The sequence below is a fragment of the Sus scrofa genome, chromosome 11 (assembly GCF_000003025.6).
Source record: "Sus scrofa isolate TJ Tabasco breed Duroc chromosome 11, Sscrofa11.1, whole genome shotgun sequence".
NCBI classification, from domain to species: Eukaryota; Metazoa; Chordata; class Mammalia; order Artiodactyla; family Suidae; genus Sus; species Sus scrofa.
Window position 1 is genome coordinate 25,307,301 of NC_010453.5, and position 26,849 is coordinate 25,334,149.

Here is a 26,849-nt window from a genome sequence, read left to right on the forward strand (position 1 = left end):
TAAGGATCTCGGCGCTGCCATGAGCTATGGTGTAGGTTGCAGACACGGCTTGGATCCCGCGTGACTGTGGCTCTGGTGTAGGCCGGTGGCTACAGCTCCGATTCTACCCCTAGCCTGGGAATCTCCATATGCCACGGGAGCGGCCCAAGAAATGGCAAAAAGACAAAAAAAAAAAAAAAAAAAAAAAAAAAAAAGAGAGAGAGAGAGTGCTGAGGTATCTCCCCTCAGGAGGTGACATTTTATCTGAAACCTGAAAGGCATTCCCAACAGGCTGAGACAATTCCATTCAGTGTGTTCCACATAAATACACTGAATGGAATTGTCTCAGCCTGTTGGGGTTGCTGTGACACAAGCACTGTGGATGAAGGAGCTGATGAACAGCAAACATTTGTTTCTCCCTGGGTAGGCCAAGATCAAGGTGCCTGCAGATTCGGTTTCTGATGAGAACCCGCTTCCTAGACAGCTGTCTTTTCACTGTAACCTCACATGGCACAAGGAACATGGATCTCTTTCACATCTCTTGTATAAAGGCACTAATGCCATTCGGGAAGACCCCACCCTCGTGGCATCAGCACCTCCATAGGCCCCACCTCCTAATACACTGGGACTTGGGACTTCAACACACAAATTGGGGAGGGCATCAACATTCAATCCATTGCAGGAGTACACTGAGATCCTTGAGTATCTAAGGATGTCCAAGGTCCTGTCATCGCTACTGTTGTAAGACAACACTAATGAAAAGTACAGATGCCCAGAGTCAGGCTAAAAATAATTCCAAACAGAAGATATAGATCAGGAGTTCCTGTCACGGCTCAGTGGTTAACGAATCTGACTAGCATCCATGAGGATGCAGGGTCGATCCCTGACCGTGCTCAGTGGGTTAAGGATCCAGCGTTGCTGTGAGCTGTGGCATAGGCTGGCAGGTACCACTCTGATTAGACCCCTAGCTTAGAATTCTCCATATGCTGCTGGTGTGCCCCCCAAAAAAGATATAGATCAAGAGACAGTCTGGGGAGTTCCCTTGGTGGCTCAGTGGTTAACAAACCTGGGAACCTGGCTAGGATCCACAAGGATGCAGATTTGATCCTTGGCCTTGCTCTGGGTTAAGGATCTGGCGTGGCCGTGAGCTGTGATGTAGGTCACAGACATGGCTTGGGTCTCATGTTGCTGTGGCTCTGGCGTAGGCCGGCAGCTGCAGCTCCGATTCCTCCCCTAGCCTGGGAACGTCCATAGGTCACCAATTCAGCTCTAAAAAGCAAAAAAAAAAAAAAAAAAAAAAAAGACAGTATGTATTTCAATTAATAAGAATGCCAAAGTTAATCTGAGTTAATCTCTCCTATCCAGTAGAAAGGACTATAATATTTTTGCATGCCTTCTACCCACCTCGCAGCTACCAAATGGTATACAAAGCATATTATTCCTTCATCAACTATATATCCTGTGCCTTCTATTAGGGATAATTCCATGAACAACACTACAAACATCTTTGTCCTCAAAAGCTTACAGTCTGGGGCAGGAAGACAGACATGCAGTGAAGTAAATAATTATATCTTACGTTGGAAGATGAGAAACAAGGAAGAGAAAACACGAAGGCTGGGGCGGGGGGGACGCCTGCCATTTGAAACAGGGTGAATGGGCGGGGAATTGCCTAACTGAGGAAGTGAGATTTAGGCAAAGGTTTGATAGAGGCGAGGGGGAGAAGAGCTGACTGGCAGAAGAGTCCCAGGAAAAGGGAATTATAAGTTCAAAGGCCCAGAGGCTGGAACAGGCCTCTCCGTCTTTAAAGAAGTGCAGTGGGGAAGATGAATGAGAAGGAGACGGTGAGACGGTGAGGTCAAAGAGGTCACGCAGTGGGTTGGCCCAGGGATGTGGCGGAGGGGAGGGGGACAGATGTGAAGAGCCTCGTAAATCTTTGTGGCATTCTGGGCCCTGACCACGAGCAAAGGGGACGCTCTTAGAGGGTTTCAAGAGGAGGAGTGGCGTGATCTGACTCACATTTTTTTTTAACTTATTTTTTAATTTTCGGCCTTTTAGGGCCACACCCGAGGCATATGGAAGTTCTCAGGCTAAGGGGCTGACTCAGAGCTACAGCTGCCGGCCTACACCACAGCCACAGCTACACCAGATCCGAACCACGTCTGCGACCTACACACAGCTCAGGGCAATGCCGGATCCTTAACCCACTGAGCGGGGGCCAGGGATCGAACGTGAGTCGTCATGGATACTAGTTGGGTTTGTTTCTGCTGAGCCACAACGGGAACACCCTTAATTTATTTTTTAAATGAAAGTATAATTGATTTACAATGTGCCAATTTCTGCTGTACAGCAAAGTGACCCAGTCATATTCCTATTTACATTCCTTTTCTTTTGTTATCTTCCATCCTGGTCCATCCCAAGAGTGACTTATTTTTTTTTTTTTTGTCTTTTTGCCTTTTCTAGGGCTGCTCCTGCGGCATATGGAAGTTCCCAGGCTAGGGGTCCAATCGGAGCTTTAGCTGCCAACTTACGCCAGATCCACAGCAATTTAGGATCCAAGCCATGTCTGCAGCCTTCATCACAGCTCACGGCAATGCCAGATCCCCAACCCACTGAGCGAGGCCAGGGATCGAACCCACAACCTCATGGTTCCTAGTCGGATTGGCTAACGACTCAGCCATGACAGGAACTGCATGACTCAGCTCCTCGGTGGCGAATCATCTATAGGTACTAAGGCAGAATGAAGGAAGCTAATTAAGAGATTTTTTGCAATGATCCAATCGAGCGATCGTTGCAGTTGGGAGGAGGAGGGCAGTCCTCAGTCACGGTGGATTCTGGTTATTTTTGAAGGTGGAACCAATAGGATTTCCTAACAGATGAGATAGATGGGGTGAAAGAAGAACTCCCATTGTGGCTCAGTGATAATGAACCCGACTGGTATCCATGAGAACATGGGTTCAATCCCTGGCCTCACTCAAGTGGGTTAAGGATCCAGCATTGCTGTGAGCTGTGGTATAGGCTCAGAGGCAGCTTGGATCCAGTGTTGCTGTGGCTGTGGTGTAGGCTGGCAGTTACAACTGTGATTCAACCTCTAGCCTGGGAACTTCCTTATGCCACAGGTGCAGCCCTAAAAAGAAAAAAAAATGGGGTGAAAGAGAGTAAACTGAGGGCAACCTCAAGGTTTAGGGCCTGAGCCACTGCAAGGATAGACCTGCCATCAACTGACATGAGGAAGGAACTGATTCAGGAAGGAAGATTGGATGTGTAGTTACACTGGAGATGCCCGTTGCATAGCCAGGTCCATGATTCTGGTGTTTAATGGAGAGGTCAGAACAGGAAATATACACTGGGGAGTTACTGGCATATAAATGGTATTTGAGAGCATTTCCAGGAGTTCCTGTCATGGCTCAGTGGTTAACGAATCCGACTAGGAACCATGGGGTTTCGGGTTCGATCCCTGGCCTCGCTCAGTGGGTTAAGGATCTAGTGTTGCCGTGAGCTGTGGTGTAGGTTGCAGACGTGGCTCAGATCCCACGTGGCTATGGCTGTGGTGTAGGCCAGCAGGTACCAGCAGCTACAGCTCTGATTAGACCCCTAGCTTGGGAACCGCCATATGCCACGGGTGTGGCCTTAGAAAACAAACAAATAAATAAATAAACAAACAAATAAATAATAAATTTTTTTAAAAGCGCGATTCCATTGTGTTTCAGTGGGTTCTGAACCTGACTAGTATCCATGAGGTTTCGGGTTAGATCCCTGACCTTGCTCAGTGGGTTAAGGATCCAGCCTTGCTGTGATCTGTGGTGTAGGTCACAGAAGAGGCTCAGATCCTGTGTTGCTGTGGCTGTGGTGTAGGCCAGCCGCTGTAGCTCCAGTTCCACCTCTAGCCTAGGACCTTCCATATGCTGCAAGTTCAGCCCTAAAAAAAGCAAAAAAAAAAAAAAAAAAAAAAAAAAAAAAAGTGTTATTTAAAGTCATGAAATTGAAAGAGATCATTAAAGGCGCGAATGTGGGTGTCGGAGAAAAGTCTCAGCACAAAGCCCTGGGGCAATAAAATATTAGGAAATCAGGGGGATGAGGAGCAGTCCACCAAGGGGTCCCAAAATGCGTCACCAGGGAGGCAGATGGATAAACCAGGGAGTGTCGTCCCAGACGCCAAGGGGTGACGACTCAAGGAGGAGGAGGACCAGTTATTAAATGGTGACACATGGGTCAAGGAAAAGATGACGTACATTAGTCCGTGTTATTCCTGCAGCGGCCCAGTGAGGTGGCTTTAGCTGTATTTATACGTGAGAAAACGGAGGCTCATGGAGTTTAAGAAATGGCCCAGGAAACACGTGGTAGAACGGAGATTCAAACCAAATTGCATTGAATTAAGCTACCAGAATTCGACTATGTCCCCATGCTCATTCACAGCAGATACTTGAGGAAAAGAATAGCCAAAAATAAATTTTTTTTTTAATATGTATAGCAGGAAAATACTGGAAAAAAAACCCACAGTGTTGTTATTTGTAAGTAGGTAAAGTCACTATGAGAGCAAAGTGTTGTCGAGAAACAATACTTTTAGGCTTTTTTTTTTTTTTTGGTCCTTTTAGGGCCCTGCACCCACAGCATATGGAGGTTCCCAGGGGTTTAATTGGAGCTACAGCTGCCGGCCTACACCACAGCCACAGCCACACAGGATCCGAGCTGCTTCTTGGACCTACATCACACCTGATGGCAATGCTGGATCCTTAACCCACTGAGCGAGGCCAGGGATTGAACCCACATCCTCATGGATGCTAGTCAGACTTGTTTCTGCCCAGCCTCTGCAGGAACTCCACTTTTAGACTATTTCTAATCAAGAATAAAATATTGTGTAAATAACATATCAGGATTTCACTGAGTCAGTCAACTTTCCCTTTAGGCTTTGCCTAAATAAGTATCATCAATTCTGAGTTAGTACATTTTTTCTGGTTTTTGCGGGTTTTTTTTCCATTTTTACTTTCTCCTAAAAGCAGAATTTATAAAGATCCAGTTATTGCTTGTAAAAGTTTGTGTCCAGCACTTTGAAATAAGAGTTTTAGTTTATAGCTTTGCAACAAAATCTTAAAGCCATTGAATTGAATTCTACAGCCAGAAGAATCTGTCCTATTCTACAGCCAGAAGAATCTGTCCTAAAAAGCCCATGATTTCTTAGTGATTTTTAATTCAGTAAAACAATCAAATTTACATAGAAATCTAAATTCGGAGTACTAATTCAAACAGTCTTGCCAGATATTCAGCTGTCAGATAAACTGTCAAATTTCCATATACTGTTTATTTATTTATTTATTGTCTTTTATCCTTTTTAGGGCCACATCAGCAGCATATGGGAGTTCCCAGACTAGGCGTCCAATTGGAGCTGTAGCTGCCAGCCTACACCACAGCCACTGCAACTCGGGTTCTGAGCCAATTCTGCGACCTACACCACAGCTCATGGCAACACCAGATCCTTAACCCACTGAGCAAGGCCAGGGATCAAACCCGCAACCTCGTGGTTCCTAGTTGGATTCGCCTCTGCTGTGCCATGATGGGAACACCATATACCAATTATTTAAAAGTGCGAGATTTTCAGGTTCTTGGGAAGTATTTTATTTTCTCAAAAACCAATTATTCGGCAACATCGCTGCTCATGTCTAACATCTTTCATCAAAGAAAATATGTTTAGGAGTTCCCGTCGTGGCTCAGTGGTTAACAAATCTGACTAGGAACCATGAGGTTGTGGGTTCGATCCCTGGCCTCGCTCAATGGGTTAAAGATCCGGCATTGCGGTGAGCTGTGGTGTGGGTCACAGACGCGGCTCAGAACCCGAGTGGCTGTGGCTGTGGCGTAGGCCATCGGCTACAGCTCCAATTAGACCCCTAGCCTGGGAACCTCCATATACCATGGGTGCGGCCCTAGAAAAGACTACACACACACACACACACACACACACACACACACACACACACACACACACACACACACACACACACGTATAGTTTTTCAGGGCAAAGATGTGCTCGACTTGCACAGCCTGCCCTTTCTTCCATGCTCCCTGTCTTACCCTTTTGACCGGTTTCAACAGTTTTCCAGAAAGTACCCTCAATGCCCTGAGCAGGCATGCACAGCTTGTCAGGATATTCCCCTGTCTGTCCTCTGAATTCCCTCTTCTTTTCCGGAGAGGATGTCTCAGCTGTCTGGTTTATGTTATGGCTCTGATAGGACATAAGACCTCATTAATTCCAAATGAACAGCCTCTAGCTGTAACAGTTAACAAATGATAAATCATTCTAATTGAATAAAAAAAATGAGTGTCTGCCATCAGCTCTTTCTTCCCTATTCTGCCCTCCCGGAAAATGGAGCTAAAATATTGCAGAGAAAAACTCCCATTAATTCATCTATCCCTCGACTTTATAAAGCCTCACGACACATGCATTTCCCTGGTTAGTTCAAGGAGCTGTTCAAGGAGTTCCCGTTGTGGCTCAGTGGTAACAGACCTGACTAGGATCTATGAGGATGCAGGTTCGATCCCTGGCCTCGCTCAGTGGGTTAAGGATCTGGCGTTGCCGTGAGCTGTGGTATAGGTCAAAGATGTGGCTTGGATCTAGTGTGGCTGTGGCTGTGGTGTAGGCCTGCTGCTGTAGTTCCATATGCTGGTGGGTTCGGCCCTATAAAGCCAAAAAAAAAAAAAAAAAAGAAAAAGAAAAAAGAAAAGAAGCTGTTCAAAAATTCCTTGCTAAAATAAAATCTTAAGTGAGGAAAGGGAAACTTTGCCATGCCTAAAAATAGACTCTTCCCCCACCTCCCCCTGCCACGAGAGAACTTATTATTACATCTGTACAAAGTTTAGAATTTCAGATTTTGGGACATTGAGGTCATCCAGAGGTTACTTTTCTCCCAGTCAAATACAAACATAATAAAACTGCTCCCTCGCTTCTCCTCCCTGCCCCTCTTAAAGAAGCGCCAAAACCACAGTTACATGTGCTCATGTGTGACGCGAAATTCTATTTTTAAACTCAGACAGAATATATCATTCGCCATTTACAGAAGGAAACCATTAACATCTAAAAGGATGGAGCAGCAGAAGCCCTTCATCTTGCCAATTGCTTCTAGAACTAATTCTAAACACAGCCATGGCTGGAAACATACATATATGTTTTCTGTCACTTAGAAAGATATTATTTTTTTGGTTTGCTTATGCCAAGTTATGAGCATAAGGCATTAAGATCCTCTATATAAGTGTTAGACCCCAAAAAGGAAGAAAAATGCAAAACGGTACTCCCTTGTTTTTCTGCTTAATCATATCTGTTTAATCATCTGCTTACTCTACTTAATCATATTTGGGGATCAAATATTATTTTTTGGATTTCTGGTTGCTTCGAAAAGTTAATATTATCCCAAATTGCTTAAGTACTCACAATTCACGTTAATGTTGTACCTATTTATCATACATGAGTTTCTCCTTTAAGAAACTTACTCAAAACAGATTTACTCTAGAACAGAGACTAAATTTTTAACTTATTAATACATTTTCTCAAGGCAACTTTAAGTTGTTTTCTGTAAGTTTTTTTTTTTTAATCACTTTCAAACTTTAAAATGCCAGGAACAGTCCTTCTTATGTGACATGTTGATTTTGAAAAGAATATTACCAACACATTCTAATGAAGAATTCAATGTTATACAGAATGATGCATTCTAAGAGGGTTTGCGGAATAGTTTAAGCTTTGTTAACCTACTCAGTAGAATTTTTTAATACTGCCAAAATTCAGAGCATACGGAGTAAAGGAAACTGGTACAAATACCACTTTAACTCTCAAGCATATCAGTAAAATTGGCTAGTAAAAGAAAATTGAAACCACTATTAATCTATTGACATTTCTTTTCACTTCGCTCTAACTATATTATGTACTAAAAGGCAAGGGCCACGGTTGATTTATCACTGTGATTCGCCTTCATGCTTTAAATATAAGCTGCTCACTACATGTTATGGAACACATGAACAAACATCTCATATCTTGTAAAGTATAGATCAATTCTTTTTGAACTCAGTGTCTGTTAGACTGCAGAGGTCTGTCTCGTTGTTTGCTTCTTCTTTGGGTGCTTTGTGATTTTATTTTTCCCTAAGAAAGTTCTTGAAGTGAAAAGTTCTTGAAGGTTAGCATAACCGAAGGAGCCCCAATTTAAAACAAAACAAAATAAGCAAAAACAAGAAAAAAGGAAAAGAGAATTACAGGACAATGAAGCCTGACAATCCACTTGCTGATGCCTTTTTGTAAACCTTGGATCTTCAAACGTCTTTATATTTTAACTTAGAAAGCCAGTTTCTTGGCATCTCTTTAAAATATGTCATCTTTTCTGACTTTCTCAATTTTAAGTTCTTATGTCATGTGTTCTGTTCATTTAGTATCATGCCTAAGGTTTATTTGAAAAGTTTTTTTTTTTTCTTGGAAGAAACCCTCCTAATTACTGAGGGATTATTGCTTCTTTTGCATAATGGTGGTTAAGACAGAGCAGTCTCTTTTCTGTATGTTGTTACAGCACCAGCTATGAAAGTTCCACAAGCTTAGTGAATCTCAAGATGAACAAACACCCATTACTAGCGAGGTCCTTGGGGTCCTTGAGGTCCTTGGTATTTTCTTGCCAACCCATCCTTATATCACATACATATTTTCTGAGCTGAACCTGCGTTTGTGAGAAGACCAAATGAGATTCAGTTATGCACAGTGAAAGAATGTTCAACAGAACATTCTTTAAGTGTGATTTTAATAAAAGTAAATGGACATTTAAGTATTTTTCTCTTTCATGGCTGAGTAGTATTCCATTGTCTGTATATACCACATCTGCCTAATCCAGTCATCTGTCGATGGACATTTGGGTTGTTTCCATGTCTTGGCTATTGTGAATAGTGCTGCAATGAACATGCGGGTGCATGTGTCTTTTTTAAGGAAAGTTTTGTCTGGATATATGCCCAAGAGTGGATTAGCAATGAGATCCTGCTGTGTAGTACTGGGAACTATGTCTAGTCACTTATGATGGAGCATGAGAATGGGAGAAAAAAAATGTATACATGTATGTGTAACTGGGTCACCATGCTGTACAGTAGAAAAAAATTGTATTGGGGAAATAACAATTAAAAAAATATATTGCAGGTTCGATCCCTGGCCTTGCTCAGTGGGTTAAGGATCTGGCATTGCCATGAGCTGTGGTGTAGGTCGGAGACTCGGCTCCGATCCCGAATTGCTGTGGCTCTGGTGTAGGTTGGTGGCTACAGCTCCGATTAGACCCCTAGCCTGGGAACCTCCATATGCCGTGGGAGTGGCCCTAGAAAAGGCAAAAAGACAAAAAATAAAATAAAATAAAATAAATCAACTATTAAAAAATATTTTTTTTCTCTTTATGTCCTCTTTAGTATGTAATAAAACATAATCATGGTTAAGCCAGCCTATATTTACAAGGGGATAGTTTTAAGATAAAATCTTCAGAGGAGATCCTGCATTACACAGTTAGAAATATTTTCACAAAAGCATCTAATCCTTTGAATTCTGTATTTAGGAAGATCATTTCATATCTCCACAGTATCTCGTATTTCAATATTGTCATCTTCCCTTTGGTTTATGTATCACTATAACTTTTATTCCCAGGCTGCCAGGAGTCTGCTGCTTTAAAAAAAAAAAAAAAAAAAGGAGAGATGAAAGGAAGGAAGGAAAGAATGAATCTTGAGCTTTTCACTGTTCTCTTTATTTCCAGAGTAACATCATCCTGTTACTGGATACCACCAGCCAAGCCCTTCGTCGTCTCATTCTCCCTTCACAAGAGTTTACATCTAAGAAAACTTCCTGGTGGAGCAAGGAGGAAGCTGTAAGAAACACTTAACTTGTCCAGCCAATTGCCAAGGATTTTCTATAGCTTTCTAACCAAAAAAATACCTGTCTGCGTTTGGTGCCTTTTGTTTGCTGTAATGCACCAGAGACTTCTCTTACTGTTCACCTGTGAATTTTAATCTAATGCAAATAGATAGACATAGGTACACATATAATTAAATGTCAGCAGCTTCTTTTTGTATCCGTCATACTCACATGCAGACTTATCCAGGACCGAACTGATCATAATGGGACAGCAGGAGCCATTTGAGTGTGACATGCAAGACAAATCACCCATCATGCAGTCCCTGTTTTCCAGTTCTGTGCTATGGTTTGGATTTATGTCGTGAAACTAGGAGTGTAGCGTCTGGCCGTATTTAGTAGATAAAGAAACATTTTAGCTCATTAACTAAATGAAACTAGTAAATAAACATTTGGGCCAACCCAAGAGTATTTATTCAGCCAAAAAAGGTAATGGATATAAAATAAGCCTTAACCTCTGTCCTACATGACAGCATACTTAGGTGTTAAAAGTCTATGAAAAAAGAGATATTTTAAATGTCATGAATATATCCAAATCTAAGAAACAAAGTATTTCCTACGTATTTATGCTATGGTATAAGTTCCACAGTTAATCACCAGATAGCATGTTTATTTCTAATCAGTATTGTGCATTATTTTACAAAATATTATTCTAGGAGTTCCCTGGTGTCTCAGCAGGTTAAGGATCCAGCATTGTCACTGCTGTGGCTTAGGTTACTGCTGTGCGTGGGTTTGATTTCTGGCCCAGGAACTGCAAACTTCAGCCACTTCTGGATATATATATATATGCACACACACACATATATATAATTATAATCCTAAAGTTGTTTTAGTACACAGTTCATAATTTTGAAGTATATTTTAATCCATGTTACCGTAAGAGCCTTGGAGTGGATAAAAAGGTAGCTTCTCAGAGAATCTCATGTTTTACATGTTGAAGAACTTTATTTCAGGAAAAGCAACTGAAGACACAGCCGCCTGGGACACATTTAAAGTGAATGTTTTGTTTTGTTTTGTTTTTAGGAAACTTACAAAATGTGTAAAGAATTTTCGCATAAAAACTGGCTGGTATTCTACAAAGGAAAAGGGTGAGCTCTTGGTTGTAGAAGATTTAAACCTGGATCCCTCTTTTATCCATTCCATTTCCTCCTTTATTTATACCTATTTATTAGAACACTAATGTGACCCAATTATAAATATTTTACTCTAAGAGTAACTTAGCCCACATTGCAGAACGTTGAAAAACAGATGTTTTTAGAAAAGGCAGTGCTCATAATTCTATGTACAACCACTGTCAGCCTGGCTGCCGTCACTTCCCATTTTTTAATTCTCATGCATGTCCTTCCATAGTGTGGAGTTTTATATATCCATTTTCTCAGTTAACATTTTGCTATGTTTGGAGTTGCCGCCGTGGCGCAGTAAAAATGAATCCAACTAGGAACCATGAGGTTGCAGGTTCGATCCCTGGCTTCACTCAGTGGGTTGAGGATCCAGGGTTGCCATCAACTGTGGTGTAGTTCGCAGACGCAGCTCGGATCTGGTGTTGCTGTGGCTGTGGTGTAGACCAGCAGCTGTAGCTCCAATTCAACCCTAGCCTGGGAGCCTCCATATGCCGCAGGAGCAGCCATGAAAAGACAACAACAACAAAAAATTGCTGTGTTATTTCCTCTTAAAAACATTGTTTTCACGATTGTATACTATGTCGTGAAATCCTTGTGTCATGGTTAATCAACCATTATCCTCCCAGCGCCTTTCAGAGAGGTTTTTTTGGGTTTTTTTCCCCCCAGGAACAGCCTGACGGTGCTGGATGTTCTAGAAGGACGAACTCACACCATCTCACTTCCCATCAACCTCCAGACAGTGTTTCTTGTAGCGGAAGACAAATGGCTTCTGGTGGAAAGCGAAACAAATCGGTAGGTAGATCTATATAGTCGGTTATGGACTGTGCAGAAGCATGACCTTTTTTATCAGTTATCCAGCATCTTTACAGCTCTGTCTTCCTGTGTCTGTCCTTTCAGTCATTTCTGTATTTGGCAGTATCTCTATAGGTGACACTTCCAAGAAGAGGGGAGTGGAAATTTTAAATAAATTAAATGTCACTTCACAGAGTAATGATAAAAACATTTCAGAGGATGACCTTGCAATTCACCCGAAAAACATAATGACTGTGGGAGTTCCCTGGTGGTCTAGTGGTCAGGACTCAGCGCTTTCACCACTGCAGCCCAGGTTCAGTCCCTGACTGGGAACTGAGATCCCACATCATGCTGCTGCACGCTGTGGCCAAAGAATAATAATAACGATGTTGACAAAATATGATATTTATCCATATTTCTTTGGGCTTTTTCCTATGAGCACATTGAGAATTCAGTGTATTTTTTTTTTTTTTTTTTTGTCCTTTTAGGGACACACCTGCAGCATGCGGAGCTTCCCAGGCTAGGGGTTTAATCACAGCTGTTGCTGCCGGCCTACACCACAGCCACAGCAATGCCAGATCCAAGCTGTGTGACCTACACCACAGCTCATGGCAATGCCGGATCCTTAACCCACTGAGCGAAGCCAGGGATCAAACCTGCAACCTCATGGTTCCTAGTCGGATTCATTTCTGCTGCGCCACAACAGGAACTCCGAGAATTCACTGTATTCTTGCCAAACTAGAGATACTTCAAGATGAATTGTCGACGAGTTCCTGTAGTGGCTCATTGGTTAATGAACCCAATTAGCATCCATGGGGATGCGGTTCGATCCCTGGCCTCACTCAGTGGGTTAAGGATCCGACGTTACTGTGAGCTGTGGTGTAGGTCGCAGGTGCAGATTGGATCCTGAGTTGCTCTGGCTCTGGTGTAGGCTGGTGGCTACAGCTCCCATCTGACTCCTAGCCTGGGAACTTCCATATGCAGGGGGAGCGGCCCTAGAAAAGGCAAACAAACAAACAAACAAAAAAAGATAAATCGTTAGTTTATTCTTTCTTCCAAGGGCCACAGCCTCCATCCATGGGCTGTTGCCTTTTTGCAACTTCACAGAATCCACTGTTTCTTTCTTTTTTTTTTTTTTTTTTTTTTTGTCTTTTTGCTGTTTCTTGGGCCACTCCTGCGGCATATGGAGGTTCCCAGGCTAGGGGTCGAATCGGAGCTGTAGCCACCGGCCTATGCCAGAGCCACAGCAACGCTGGATCCGAGCCGCGTCTGCAACCTACACCACAGCTCACGGCAACGCCGGATCGTTAACCCACTGAGCAAGGGCAGGGACCGAACCCGCAACCTCATGGTTCCTAGTCGGATTCATTAACCACTGCGCCACGACGGGAACTCCAGAATCCACTGTTTCTTCGTTTTATCTTTCGTGCTCTTATTTGGCTATGTTTATGTTTCTGTGACCTCCTGCATTGGACCAGACTCCTGATGAGAAGGCTGTTACGTACACTTGGCATGAAGAGGCTGCACAGGAAATTGTGGGGCCCCTCCCTCGTGCATTACATCTGCTGGCTCCATGAAGATTCTCTGCCCCTCTGCTGACAAGCAGAAGCGGCCTGCTGCTGCAAAAGAAGCCTAACTCTTTATACAGCCTTATTTTAGAAATCTTACAAATAAGTAGATCAAGGGGATTACTGCAGAGAGAGTTTCTGTCCCCAGAGCTGGTCACAAATCAGAGGCCGGGCCCCCTCACACTGCTGGCTGATCCGTCTTATCCACGGAAGGCTTCATGACAGTATGGATGTATCTCTTTAGAATTGCTTTTGTCTCTTCTTTTTTGTGTGTGTGTGGTCTTTTTTTTAGGGCTGCTCCCGCTGCATATGGAAGTTCCCAGGCTAGGGGTCGAATTAGAGTTACAGCCACAGCCACAGTAACACGCAATTCAAGCCACGTCTGTGACCTGCACCGCTGCTCACGGCAACACCAGATCCTTAACCCGTCAGGCAAGGCCAGGGATTGAACCTGTGTCCTCATGGATGCCAGTCAGATTCGTTTGCACAGAACCATGCTGGGAACCCTCTTTTTTTTTTTTTTTTTTTTTTTTATAGCCTTTCCTCTTATAGGACATGTTGGATTTTTAGTTCATGTTTATGACTGCATGGTTATGATGCACTGCTCTGTGTACAGTGTCAAGAAGCTATTTTTAAATTCGTGATGAAACTCTGAAACTGCAAATTGTACTCAAAATATAAAAAAGAGGTTTTTTTGGGGGAAAAAAAAAAAAAAACAACTCTGGTTGTTCCTAGTCTGGCCTCACAGTTATTAGAAAAAGAAAGCCTTTTTCACGTCGATGTTATGTTTGTTTACAGGAAATATCTTTTAACTAAGCCTGCACACATCGAATCTGCGGTCAGTGGAGTTTGCCAGTTGTATGTGTTGAAAGAGGAGCCACCCAGTACAGGGTTTGGAGTCACACAAGGTAAATAAACACTGCGTCCTGTGTGTTCCTGGCTGTGGGGTGTGTGCTTGCTTTCATACCACAGTTCTCTAGAATCATTTGAGTATAGCACTACCAACACAGGTTACATTTATACCAAAAGAAAAAACTTTGTCCCTACACTGGAAATAATAAGACTCTACCGACTTTTAAGTTTGTCTTTGAATTTTTTTTTTTTTTCTTCTCTTTTTGTCTTTCTAGGGCTGCACCTGCGGCATATGGAGGGTCCCAGGCTAAGGGTCCAATCAGAGCTGTAGCCGGCAGCCTCTCCAGAGCCAAAGCAGTGTGGGATCTGAGCCACATCTGCAATCTACACCACAGCTTAAGGCAGCGCCAGATCCTTAACCTGCTGAGAGAGGGCAGGGATCAAACCCGTGTCCTCATGGATGTTAGTCAGGTTCATTACGGCTGAGCCACAACAGGAAGTCCTGTCTTTGAATTTTTTAAACTGACAAGTCAGAGTTCGTGTGTGTGTGTGTGTGTGTGTGTGTGTGTGTGTGTGTGTGTGTGTGTAGGCTTGGAATATATATACACACACAAACATATATATAATATGTGTATATAAAATACTATCACTATGTATTATATATAGTATTATTAATATTATTGTATATTCCAAGCCTATTTAAGATTGCATCATTTCTTTTTTACACAGACCATCAGGATTTCTACTTTAATCATCCCAGTTTTGGGAGAGGGGATGAAAAGTACTTAAGAAAAAAAATCTGAAGCATTCCTGTCGTGGCTCAGTGGTTAATGAACCCAACTAGTAACCATGAGGACGTGGGTTCAATCCCTGGCCTTGCTCAGTGGGTTAAGGATCTGGAGTCGCCGTGAGCTGTGGTGTGGGTTGCAGACGCGGCTCCGATCCCGCTTTGCCATGGCTGTGGTGTAGGCCGGTGGCTACAGCTCCGATTGGACCCCTAGCCTGGGAACCTCCATATGCCGCAGGTGCAGCCCTAAACAGACAATAAATAAATAAATAAATATCCGAAATATGCCATGGCTCACAGTGGGTTGGTTCAATTTCATATCTTTCTGTAGAGTGCTCTTAATGTTCATCTTAATTACTAATAAAAATTTGAATTCCATGAATCCTTGAAATCACTTTGAGAAGATATGCCACCATGATTGTGAAAACTGAGTTTTCGTAGACACAAGGCTAGGAGTGTAACTGAAAATGTTTTCTCTTTTTTCACTTACACCGTTCAATTGGAGTTGGCAAGCATGAAACCTTGCCAAAAATTAATTCCCGGAGCATTTTAGGGGCCTATGGTGTTTCATGGTTCTCTGACACTTTGCAGAAACAGACTTCAGCATCCCTCATAAAATTTCAAGTGATCAACTATCATCTGAAAATCTAAGTTCAGCTGTGGGACAAAAGATTGCCTCTCCAAACCGAATTCTCTCTGATGAGAATAGTTATGCTACAGTGGTTGTTGGTTTCCCAGATCTCATGGTAAGCATAAGTTTTTTCAATTTTTGAAATGTGGTCTATACTCTAAGCCTACTAGAGGAGTAACCCAAAATGTCATGGTTTTCCAGTAGACATTCCAATTCGACATTCTGTTTCCAGACCAGTCATTTAAAAAATGCATCCCGTATGGTTTCATTGCCTCTTGAAAATGAATATTTAATTGTCATGCAATTATATAATTTAGCAAAGGAAAAACCAATATTCTCCATACATGAGGGTTCATGTGACAGCTAAGTACTTAATGTACTGATGGTGATTTTATTCATGCTTCTTCATGTGCTTGTGTAATTTGTCAAGAGGAACAATTAGAGACTGACCAAATAACATGTCTTCTAGAATCTTTTAAAGTGAAAGATGTTGGGGGGTCTCATTCCTGTAGATTAAAATTTTCAACAATCATGAACAGCAGTCCATGTTCCATTGGGTTTTCTTCTGATTTATACCTTTGCAGCATCCAGATTATACTGTCAATGCTGATGGTCTCCATTTCATTTGCTTTGAAAAGGATCCTTCAGCTGTTGTTTACTGTTATCTATAAAGAAGAAGCAATCAATAGGCGACTTTAGGTGGACTTTAGGTGAAACGAGGCACCATCTTCCCCTGATGGAAATGCGAGAAAACGGAATATAAAGGTTATTGTGGTCCAAGCTGCTGTCGAGTAACCTTAGATGTGCTCCATGTGTTTTGATTAAACATTTAATTTTCATAATTTCCTTTGTAGCTTTTAGGTAGGATGATAGAAGGACTTAAAGATAAAAATATTGGCCCTGCTGAATAGTGCACCAATCCCACATGCCTCAAAATCGTAATGTAATTAATAAATGATGTGTGTAAGACGTTTGAAATTCAAAACCCGATGGATAATGTGCGGCTTAGGACTTTGTCATGTGTCTTCCTAATTAGCAAGGAAAAAGCCTTTGCTGTGGTATCACATAACTGAAAATGAAACATGTCGTTAGAATACAGCATCTTCGGCAGCCTCGAGAAATGAAAGGGCTTGTGTTTAAGATGCTTTCTACAATGCTTGCTGCTCTCAGGAGAGAAAATACTGCAGCTGCTTTGCTGAAGGTGGAACCGTTTAAAAAAGTGATCTTTTGATTGAAGAGATTAGTACAGACATATAACGTTACTAGTGAAAAGTAAGAAAGCTGAGTATAAGGTGATGCTTGCATTGACCCTATAGAAATCCTTTATAGACTGTAGGACTAGCATCCTTGTTAAATTAAAAGCTTTGTCCCCTATAGTTAGTCCCATCATATAGATGTTCAATGATTTTTCGTTTCATGAAGGACTGGAGTCAGTTAGACAGCTTTTCAGCAGCTTTTGATAGCAGTTTTTGTTTTTTTTTTAGACTCCAACACACATTAGGCCCTGCACTATTCTAAGCCCTTTCATATGTGATAACTAACTTTTATGATTCCAAGGGTTTTATAAGTGAAGAAACAAAAACAGAGAAGCTATCTCTCCCAGGCCACAAAGATAATGAGTAAGGAAGCTGAGACGTGAGCCCAAGGGTAACTGACCCTCAAACTCATATTCTTTCAGTGCCTTTGTACCTGTATGTGGATTTCTTTTGAGTCTTCATAAAACTATCAATTAACTCTCATTAATGAACTCTCATTAATGTTTCATGGCATTATCAGAGGTACTTAAATTATTTAAATGGATTATAACTTTCTTAACCTACTACCAAATGCCTACGAAAACCTACACTGGGTATCATAGTGAATCCTCAATAGCGAAAAGTTAAAAGCATTCCTTTTGGAGTTCCCTGGTGGCTCAGCAGGTTAAGGATCCAGCATTGTCACCGCTGTGGCACAGGTTCAATCCCTGGCCCAGGAACTTCCACATGCTGCAAGTGCAGCCAAAAAATAAAAAACAAAAACATTCCTTTTAATATCAAGAGTAAGACAGAGACACTCACTTTTCACTACTTCTGTTAAACCATCACGACTTTTGTTAAACAGTACACTGATCATCTTAGACATGATCCATTAAGGTTTTTTTTCATTTTTTGAAGTTTTATTGAAGTATAGTTGACTTAGAATGATAATTGTAATTCGTATAGATAAGTTTTGCTGTACAACAAAATGATTCAGTTATACATGTACTCACATCCATTCTCTTTCAGATTCTCTTCCCACATTGACGATCACAGAATATTGGGTAGAGTTCTCTGTGATATACACCCCGTTGGCCAATCATTCCATATACCTTAGCGTGCACCTGCCAATGCCAAGCCCAGGTCCATCCCTCCCCCCCACCTCACCTGTCCTCTTTGGTAACCATAAGTTTTCAAAGTCTGTGAGTCCCTTTCCTTCCTTCCTTCCTTCCTTCCTTCCTTCCTTCCTTCCTTCCTTCCCTCCTTCCTTCCTTCCCTCCTTCCTTCCTTCCTTTCTTTCTTTCTTTCTTTCTTTCTTTCTTTCTTTCTTTCTTTCTTTCTTTCTTTCTTTCTTTCTTTCTTTCTTTCCCTTTAGGGCCACACTCACAGCAACATATGGAAGTTCCCAAGCTAGGAGTCAAATCGGAGTTATAGCTGCTGGCCTACATCACAGCCACAGCAGTGTGGGATCTGAGCCATGTCTGCCACCTAAACCACAGCTCACAGCAATGCTGGATCCTCAACCCACTGAGCGAGGCCAGGGATCAAACCTGCATCCTCATGGATACTAGTCGGTTGTTTCTGCTGCGCCACAACGGGAACCCCCTGTGTGAGTCTGTTTCTGTCCTGCAAATAAGTTCATCAAAATTAAAAACTTCCACTCTGTAGAAAGTCACTGGTAAAAGAATGAAAAGGCAGGCCACAGACTAGGAGAAAATATTGGTAAATCACATTTCCAACAAAGAACTTGTATCCAAAATATATAAAGAGTTCTTAAGAGTCAAGAGTAAGAAACAAATAATCCAGTATAAAAAAAAAATGGTCACACAGTGGCACAGTGAGGTGTCAGAGGTCAGAGCCTGAGCAGATGAGAAAGACATCCGTGGTCGGGGAGGGAGTACTGACCAGCTCAGAGCATCAAGTCCAGCCAGGATGAAGATGGAAGCCCAGGAAGAGGCAGCCCAGTGTGGGAACTGGGAGCCCAAGCAAGGAGAAGAGTTCATCCTCGCGGGAACATAGCTCAGTGTGGACTGTAAGCCAAGCAGGGGGAGGAGGGCCTTTGCCTGGAAGGGAAAGTTAGTGGTGGAGATGAGTGATGAGTCACATGCAGTGGAACTCAGCAAAAAAAGTCAAAATATTGGAGTTCCCGTCGTGGCACAGTGGTTAACGAATCCAACTAGGAACCATGAGGGTGCAGGTTTGATCCCTGGCCTTGCTCAGTGGGTTAAGGATCTGGCATTGCCATGAGCTGTGGTGTAGGTTGCAGACGTGGCTCAGATCCCGCGTGGCTGTGGCTCTGGCGTAGGCCGGCGGCTACAGCTCCGATTAGACCCCTAGCCTGGGAACCTCCATATGCCTCGGGAGTGGCCCTAGAAAAGGCAAAAAAAAAAAAAAAAAAAAAGTCAAAATATTAAGGATAATGAAGTTTAGTTTCCTCACTCTTAAAGAAGGGAGTTACAGATACCAAAGGAAAGAAAACTAGAGTGAGCCCTATAGTTGTTGGATTGGAATTGAATATGTCTGAGGAACTCTTAGTTTTTAAAATATTTTAATAGATGTATATAGAAATAAAGTCAGAGATAAGTCTGTTTAAAAAATGGGCAAAAGACTTGAATAGACTCTTTACCAAAGAAGATATATGGGGGAGTTCCCATTGTGGCGCAGTGGTTAATGAATCCGTCTAGGAACCATGGGGTTATGGGTTCGATCCCGGTCCTCACTCAGTGGGTTAAGGATCTGGTGTTGCCGTGAGCTGTGGTGTAGGTCACAGACACGGCTCAGATCCCGCATTGCTGTGGCTGTGGTGTAGGCTGGCAGCTACAGCTCTGATTAGACCCCCAGCCTGGGAACCTCCATATGCTGAGGGAGCAGCCCTAGAAAAGACAAAAAAAAAAAAAAAAAAAAAAAAGAGAGAGAGAAGATATATGGATGGTAATTAAGTACAGGAAAAGACTTTCAGCATCCTTAGTCACTACGGAAATGCAAATTAACACCATGATGAGATACTACTACTGCTTATTAGAATGGCTAAAATTAAAAAAAAAAAAATTTAAATGCTGACAACCAAAAGCTAACAAGGATGCAACACAAATGCAATTCTTATACATGTTTAATGAAGAGTAAGAACAGATAATAACCAAGGCATTCTTTGAAGAGGAACCAAGAATAAAAAGCAGAGGTATTTACCCTACTAAATTTCAAGGCTTATTATAAAGCTTTAATAACTAAGACCACGTGGTATTGGCTGAGGGGTAGAAAAATATACAGCAGAACTGAATGAAATGCCCAGAAACAGATGCAGGCAGAAATGCAAGTGTTTACTTTTCCTCCTTCCTACCTGCCCGCCTCCCCCGGCTTTTTAGGGCCGCACCTGCAGCATATGGAAGTTCCCAGGCTAGGGGTCTAATTGGAGCTGTAGCCGCCGGCCTACGCCAGAGCCACAGCAATACCAGATCCGAGCTGTGTCTTTGACCTACACTACAGCTCATGGCAACACCAGATCCTTAACCCACTGAGCGAGGCCAGGGATCAAACCTGTAACCTTGTGATTCCTAGTCAGATCTGTTTCTGCTACAGCACGACAGGAACTCCTAGTATTTTTTATTTTTAAATTAACCATATTGTTAATAATTCCCTCTTTTTAGTTATAACTCATAACTAGCAACGTGGGATCCAAGCTGCGTCTGTGACCTACACCACATCTCACGGCAACGCCAGATCCTTAACCCACTGAGCAAGGCCAGGGATCAAACCTGCAACCTCATGGTTCCTAGTCAGATTCGTTAACCACTGAGGCACAATGGGAACTCCTTGATTTTCTTATGTTTGCGAAATTTAAGTTTACCACTGGTGCCTGCTGAGAGGGCTGCTTTGTAAAAGTTGTGAATGTAATTCATAGTACTTCAGTATTTTTTGTTTGTTTGTTTGTGTTTTTTATAATGATTTTTATGTTTTATTTTTTCATTATAGCTGGTTTGCAGTGTTCTGTCAATTTTCTGCTGTACAGCAGGGTGACCCAGTTACACATACATGTATACGTATTTTTTTCTCACATTATCATGCTCCCTCATAAGTGACTAGACATAGTTCCCAGGGGTACACAGCAGGATCTCATGGCTTATCCATTCCAAAGGCAATAGTTTGCATCTGTTGACCCCAAATTCCCAGTCCATCCCACCCCTCCGCCACCCCCTTGGCAACCACAAGTCCGTTCTCTAAGTCCATGGTTTTCTTTTCTGTGGAAAGGTTCATTTGTGCTGCATGTAAATCATTGAAACCGGACCACACCTTCACACCATGCACAAAAATAAACCCAAAGTGGCCTAAAGACTTAAATGTAAGACAAGACACCATCAAACTCCTAGAAGAGAACATAGGCAAGACATTCTCTAATGTCAACCTTACAAAGGTCTTCTCAGGTTCAGTCTCCCAAAGCAACAGAAATAAAAGCAAAAATAAACCAAAGGGACCTAATCGTACTTCAGTATTTGAATTGCTCTCTCTCTTTTTCAGTCACCTAGTGAAGTTTATTCTTGGAAAAGGCCGTCCTCTTTGCATAACTCAAGGGTCACTGATTCAACGTTCTATGGAGGAAAGAGGAAAAGTGGAACCCCCAAGCAGAGCAATTGTGTGACTCTTTTAGATACTAATCAGATCGTCCGGATTTTGCCCCCCGGAGAAGTCCCTTTAAAAGATATCTACCCAAAAGGTAAGAAACTTACCAAGTCATAATGCATCAAGGTAATCAAAGGTCGTTTGCTTTTGGTAGGGGTATTTAACTTGTCATTATCATTCTATATTTATAAATATCAATAATTCTAACAGGGTTTATTAGCCAAAAAGATCTCCATGTGCACAGAAAGTTTTCACTCAGCTTCTCACAGTATGTGATTATAGCCACTGCTGTTAGAAGTCAACTTCATTTGCATTGCAATCTCTGTATTAACCATACTTAGAACATGTTTTCAAAGAGACTTAAAGATTATTAGAATGTGGAGTTCCCGTCATGGCGCAGTGGTTAACGAATCCGACTAGGAGCCATGAGGTTGGGGGTTCGATCCCTGGCCTTGCTCAGTGGGTTGAGGATCCAGGGTTGCCATGAGCTGTGGTGTAGGTCGCAGACACAGCTTGGATCCTGTGTTGCTGTGGCTCTGGCGTAGACCGGTGGCTACAGCTCTGATTCAACCCCTAGCCTGGGAACCTCCATGTGCCACAGGAGCGGCCCTAGAAAAGGCAAAAAAAAAAAAAGACCAAAAAAAAAAAAAGATTATTAGAATGTTAATCATAGAAAATGGGTCTGACTTTTGTCTTAGATTCCTGTGACTAAAGCCAGGGACTTATGCAAACTGATTTACTTCGTGTTCTCCAAGTCAATTGATACTGATTACTGTGTAATATATTTCTGGTCCTGGGCTGATCATTTTCCTTGGATAAATTCATTTAATCTTCAAATTCCCATCCTGTCTTCAGTGTACTCTCAAATTTGTATGCAGAGAAAGGGACACAGAGAGGTAAAATAACTTGCCAGGGGTGACCCCTCAAGTGGCCGGCAGAGCCCAGATTTGGACCAAAGTCTTCCAACCCAAGGCCACAGCTATTCCTACTGAACCACACTGACTTTCCTCCTGGAGGATACTCATGAAAATATTTGATCATTGAGCCACTGATTATTATTTGCCTTATAGGGGGAGTCCTGTGTTGTCCTGTGTTAACATGCATTATATTAGTATAGACTTCATAAATAATACTAAACATAGTATAACAATTTATTACTGGGCTTGAAGAGTCCTGGTGCCATGATGATGTTAGACTTAGTTCCTCCCAAATATATCACCATTTCCTTGCCATCTTTTTTATGGTAGAAAAGGCAGGTGAACACAGTGATGATGGCAGCACAGTGAGCGGAATATCCCCAAGGTGATATATAAACACAGAAGAGAAGCTGACAACCCAGGCTGGTGATTCTGAGCTGACTCTTGAAAGATAAGTGGGAGTGGATCAGATGAAGGAATTGTCCCAGGAAGGGGGAACCCCCTGTGGCCAGTACGGAGCCATGACAGAGCCCTCCAGGAGTTACAGGAAATCCTATATCGGAATTCTTAGGAGTTACAGGAAATTCGATACCAGAATTCAGTGTGCCCGCATCCCCCCAGGAACCTGCTGGGGGTCAGTCCTGATGCGATTCCGCCCTCATTCTCCACATCTTATCCATCATCGGTCACCATGTCTCTTGTTGTTGTTGCGCAAATATTTCCCTTGAAAGAACAAATAGAAAAATATAATGGAAAAAGCAAATATGGACAGGAGACCTAACAATCTCATATTGTCTTCTAATTACCACAATACACTCTATCATAAAGAAAAGTTCTTAAAAGTTTTCATCACTCACTCTCTGCTCTGATTTTAAGTATATATATATATATATATATATATATAGAGAGAGAGAGAGAGAGAGAGAGAGAGAGAGAGAAAGTCATTGTAAATCAACTAGACCCCAATAAAATTAAATTTGAAAAGACCATGTATATATAGTATTAGTTTTTCGCCATTCTAATAAGTATGCAGTGCTATCTCCCTGTGATCTTAATTTGCATTTTCCCTAGTGCCAAATGATGTTGAACATCTTTTCATATATAGCTTCCTTTTTTGTTTGATTGTTTGTTTTTTTGCTTTTTACGGCTGCACCTGCAGCACATGGAAGTTCCCAGGCTAGGGGTTGAATTGGCGCTACAGCTGCTGGCCTATGCACAGCCACAGCAATGCCAGATCCTTAACCCACTGAGCGAGGCCAGGGATTGAACCCGCAACCTCATGGATACTAGTTGGATTCATTTGCACTGCACCACAATGGGAACTCCTCATGTCTATCTTCTTTAGTGAAATGTTTCTTCAGATCTTTTGCCCACTTTTTGAATTGGGTTATTTGCTTTCTCTTCAATGACTTTTGAGTGTTCTTTTTACATTCTAGATACAAGTCCAGACACACACTTTCCAAACATTTTCTCCCATTTTGGGGAAGGGCCCAATCGCCTATGTCATCTTCGAGAGATTTCATATTTCCAGATTGTACACTTAAGATTTATACTCCACTTTGAGTTAATTTTTTTACATGGTGAAAGGTATGGATTGAGACTCCTTGTTTTGCATGGGGAGTCTTTTTGCTGAAAAGACTGTTCTTTTGAGGCAGGAGAGAGATGGATGGGTCCCAGGTGGAACAACTGGAATCTGTCCCCTGTGGAAAGATTCTTCAAGATAAAGATTATATCAGGAGCAAGGAGGAACAGAGTCCTGCTTGGATAAAAATAAAGAGATGACATATTTTCCTTTCTCGAGGTCAAGGAGACCTCCTGAACTACACATGTGCAGAAAGCTTCCTCAGGGTTCAGAGAAGGGAGGGGGTGCCCGACCATAATACATCCTGTCAATTTCCCAGAAGCCCTTGCACTAGAATCCATCCTGGCTAAAAGATGTGTGTGCACACAGGGGAGGGCGCTGAGTCAGGCCAAATATGGACTCAGGGCCAGACAAAGCAAGATGATTTGGCCAAAAGAAACCAGGAAGACCTGCCCCCGTATCAGTGATTTAAAGCGCCCCCAAAGTGCCATGTTATGCTCCATCTCTCTTTCTGTCTCTCTGTCTCTCCATCTCTCTGTCTCTCTCTCTCTCTGAACCCACCCACGCTTTCTCCGCTCATATCTTCTCTCCTAATAAACACTTGACTTGCCTCCCTACTCTCAGTCTCTTTGCCGAATTTCTTCTCCAGAGAGACAAGAACTGAGGACCTATGTCAGGCTTAATGGCCCTTGTGTCTAGTGGTTAGGATGCAGCACTCTCACCCCACCGCCACCCGAGAACACTTTTTCCATTAAATTGTCTTTGGACCCCTGCAGAAAATCAACTGTTTCTGGATTTTTTTCCATTGTGTTCCATTGATCTTTGTGTCTATCCCTTCACTCATCCCACTTTCTCTCTCTCTCTCTCCTTTTTTTTTTTTTTTTTTTGCTTTTTTAGGCCCACACCCGTGGCATCTGGAAGTTCCCAGGCTAGGGATGGAATCAGAGCTACAGCTGCCAGCCTACCCCACAGCCACAGCAACACGAGATCCGAGCCATGTCTGAGACCTACATCACAGCTCACAGCAATGCTGGATCCTTAACCCACTGAGCAAGACCAGGAATCAACCCCTTATCCTCATGGATACTAGTCACATTCATCTCTGCTGCTCCACAAAGGGAACTCCCTCCCACACTCTCTTGATTACTACTTCAGAGTACGTCTTAAAATCAGATAGGATGGATCCTCTGATTTTGCTGATGGGTATCGGTGGATGGAAAATTCTTAAGAAGTCAGGGGGAAGGGAGGATTCTGACGCAATCAGCTTAACAGGATTCTTGCTGAAGGCAGGGCAGGGTGATCAGACATTACCTGGGAGATGGTAGATCAGGAACCCCATCAGATATCTAGGGTGGGGATTCTGGTTAAGCCAACTGAGCATTAGTCTTGCTAAAACGGGACAGTGGAGATGAACACAGAAGCCCCAAAGTCAGGACCTAGCGGGGAGGAGGATTCAGGAGAGCCTGACTAGAGTTTGGTGTAGGGACAGAAAGATGTTTCCTTCTAGGTTTCTTGGCTGGTCTAATCATTAAATTGACTATAAGACAAATTAACAAGAGAAAAAAATGCCTATGAATGGGAGTTCCCTAGGATAGGAAGACTCAAAAGGCAGCCAGGGAACTTGGAGCTTAGATAGCATCCTGAGCCCAGGAAAGGAATGGGCTCTGGGATCCAAAGGGGGGGAAAGCCATTCCCAGGAAGGCAGAGGAGATGCTAGAAGACGAAGGTTGCCCTGTTTATGCAGGTAAGTTTCTTAGGTAAAAAGGTTTCTCTCTAACAGCTCTCATCCTGGTACAGTTTCCCTTCCTAATGTAACTGTAGGCAATTGAGCTGTTCCTGAATCACCTAGAGTTTTCATTGCCTTCAGCTCAAAATAATCCTCATGGGGAAGGGGCAAAACCCGCTCCCCTTCAGTGACCAGGGAGAGACTCTTTGTCATCATCCACAGGGTTAGTCCTTCTTCGTTTATGTTCACTGCTGTAAAATACAGCAGTTTATTCATCTCTTCTCTGTTGATGCACATTTAGAGTCTTTACAGTTTCTGGCTATTAGAAGTATTCTTGGAGTTCCCGTCGTGGTGCAGGGGTTAACGAATCCGACTAGGAACCATGAGGTTGTGGGGTTCGATCCCTGCCTCGCTCAGTGGGTTAAGGATCTGGTGTTGCCATGAGCTGTGGTGTAGGTCACAGACCCGGCTCGGATCCCGCGTTGCTGTGGCTCTGGCGTAGGCCAGTGGCTACAGCTCCGATTAGACCCCCCAGCCTGGGAATCTCCACATGCCGCGGGAACAGCCCTAGAAAAGGCAAAAAGACAAAAATAAATAAAAATAAATAAATAAATAAATAAATAAATAAATAAATAAATAAAAGGGTTTTGTTTTGTTTTTGTTGTTGTTGTTGTTGTTGTTTTGTTTTTTTTTTTGTTTTTTTTGCTTTTTAGGGCCGCACCCAAGGCATATGGAGGTTCCCAGGCTAGGGGTCAAATTGGAGAGATAGTGCTGTTGGGCTACACCACAGCCACAGTAACGTGGGATCCGAGCTGTGACTGTGACCTACACCACAGCTCACAGCCACACCCGATCCCTAACCCACTGAGCAAGGCCAGGGATTGAACCTGCATCCTTATAGATCCCAGTGGGCTTCGTTAACCACTGTGCCACAAAGGGAACTCCCTGGAAGTGTTCTTATTCCGGTGTATATGTGGAGAGCCTGTAGGGTATATATCTAAGAGTGAAATTACCGAATTGTTATCCAAAGTTGCTGTTCCAATGGCGTAAAAGCTGAGGATGCTCCTTATCCTCATCTTCCCTTGTAAGGTTCAGACCTTTTAGTGTACATTTCCCTGATTTCTAGTAAGTTTGAGCATCTTT

General features: G+C 42.6%; 1 protein-coding gene across 1 annotated transcript in view; it reads left to right on the top strand.

Moving 5' to 3' along the window:
- The window catches only part of VWA8 (von Willebrand factor A domain containing 8), a 390,508-nt gene that overhangs the window by 242,521 nt on the left and 121,138 nt on the right, over positions 1 to 26,849 (top strand). Inside the window, 6 exon segments of the mRNA XM_021065625.1 lie at positions 9,727 to 9,837; positions 10,905 to 10,969; positions 11,669 to 11,794; positions 14,161 to 14,270; positions 15,593 to 15,747; positions 21,380 to 21,575. Of these exon segments, the coding sequence (XP_020921284.1) occupies positions 9,727 to 9,837; positions 10,905 to 10,969; positions 11,669 to 11,794; positions 14,161 to 14,270; positions 15,593 to 15,747; positions 21,380 to 21,575 (763 nt within the window).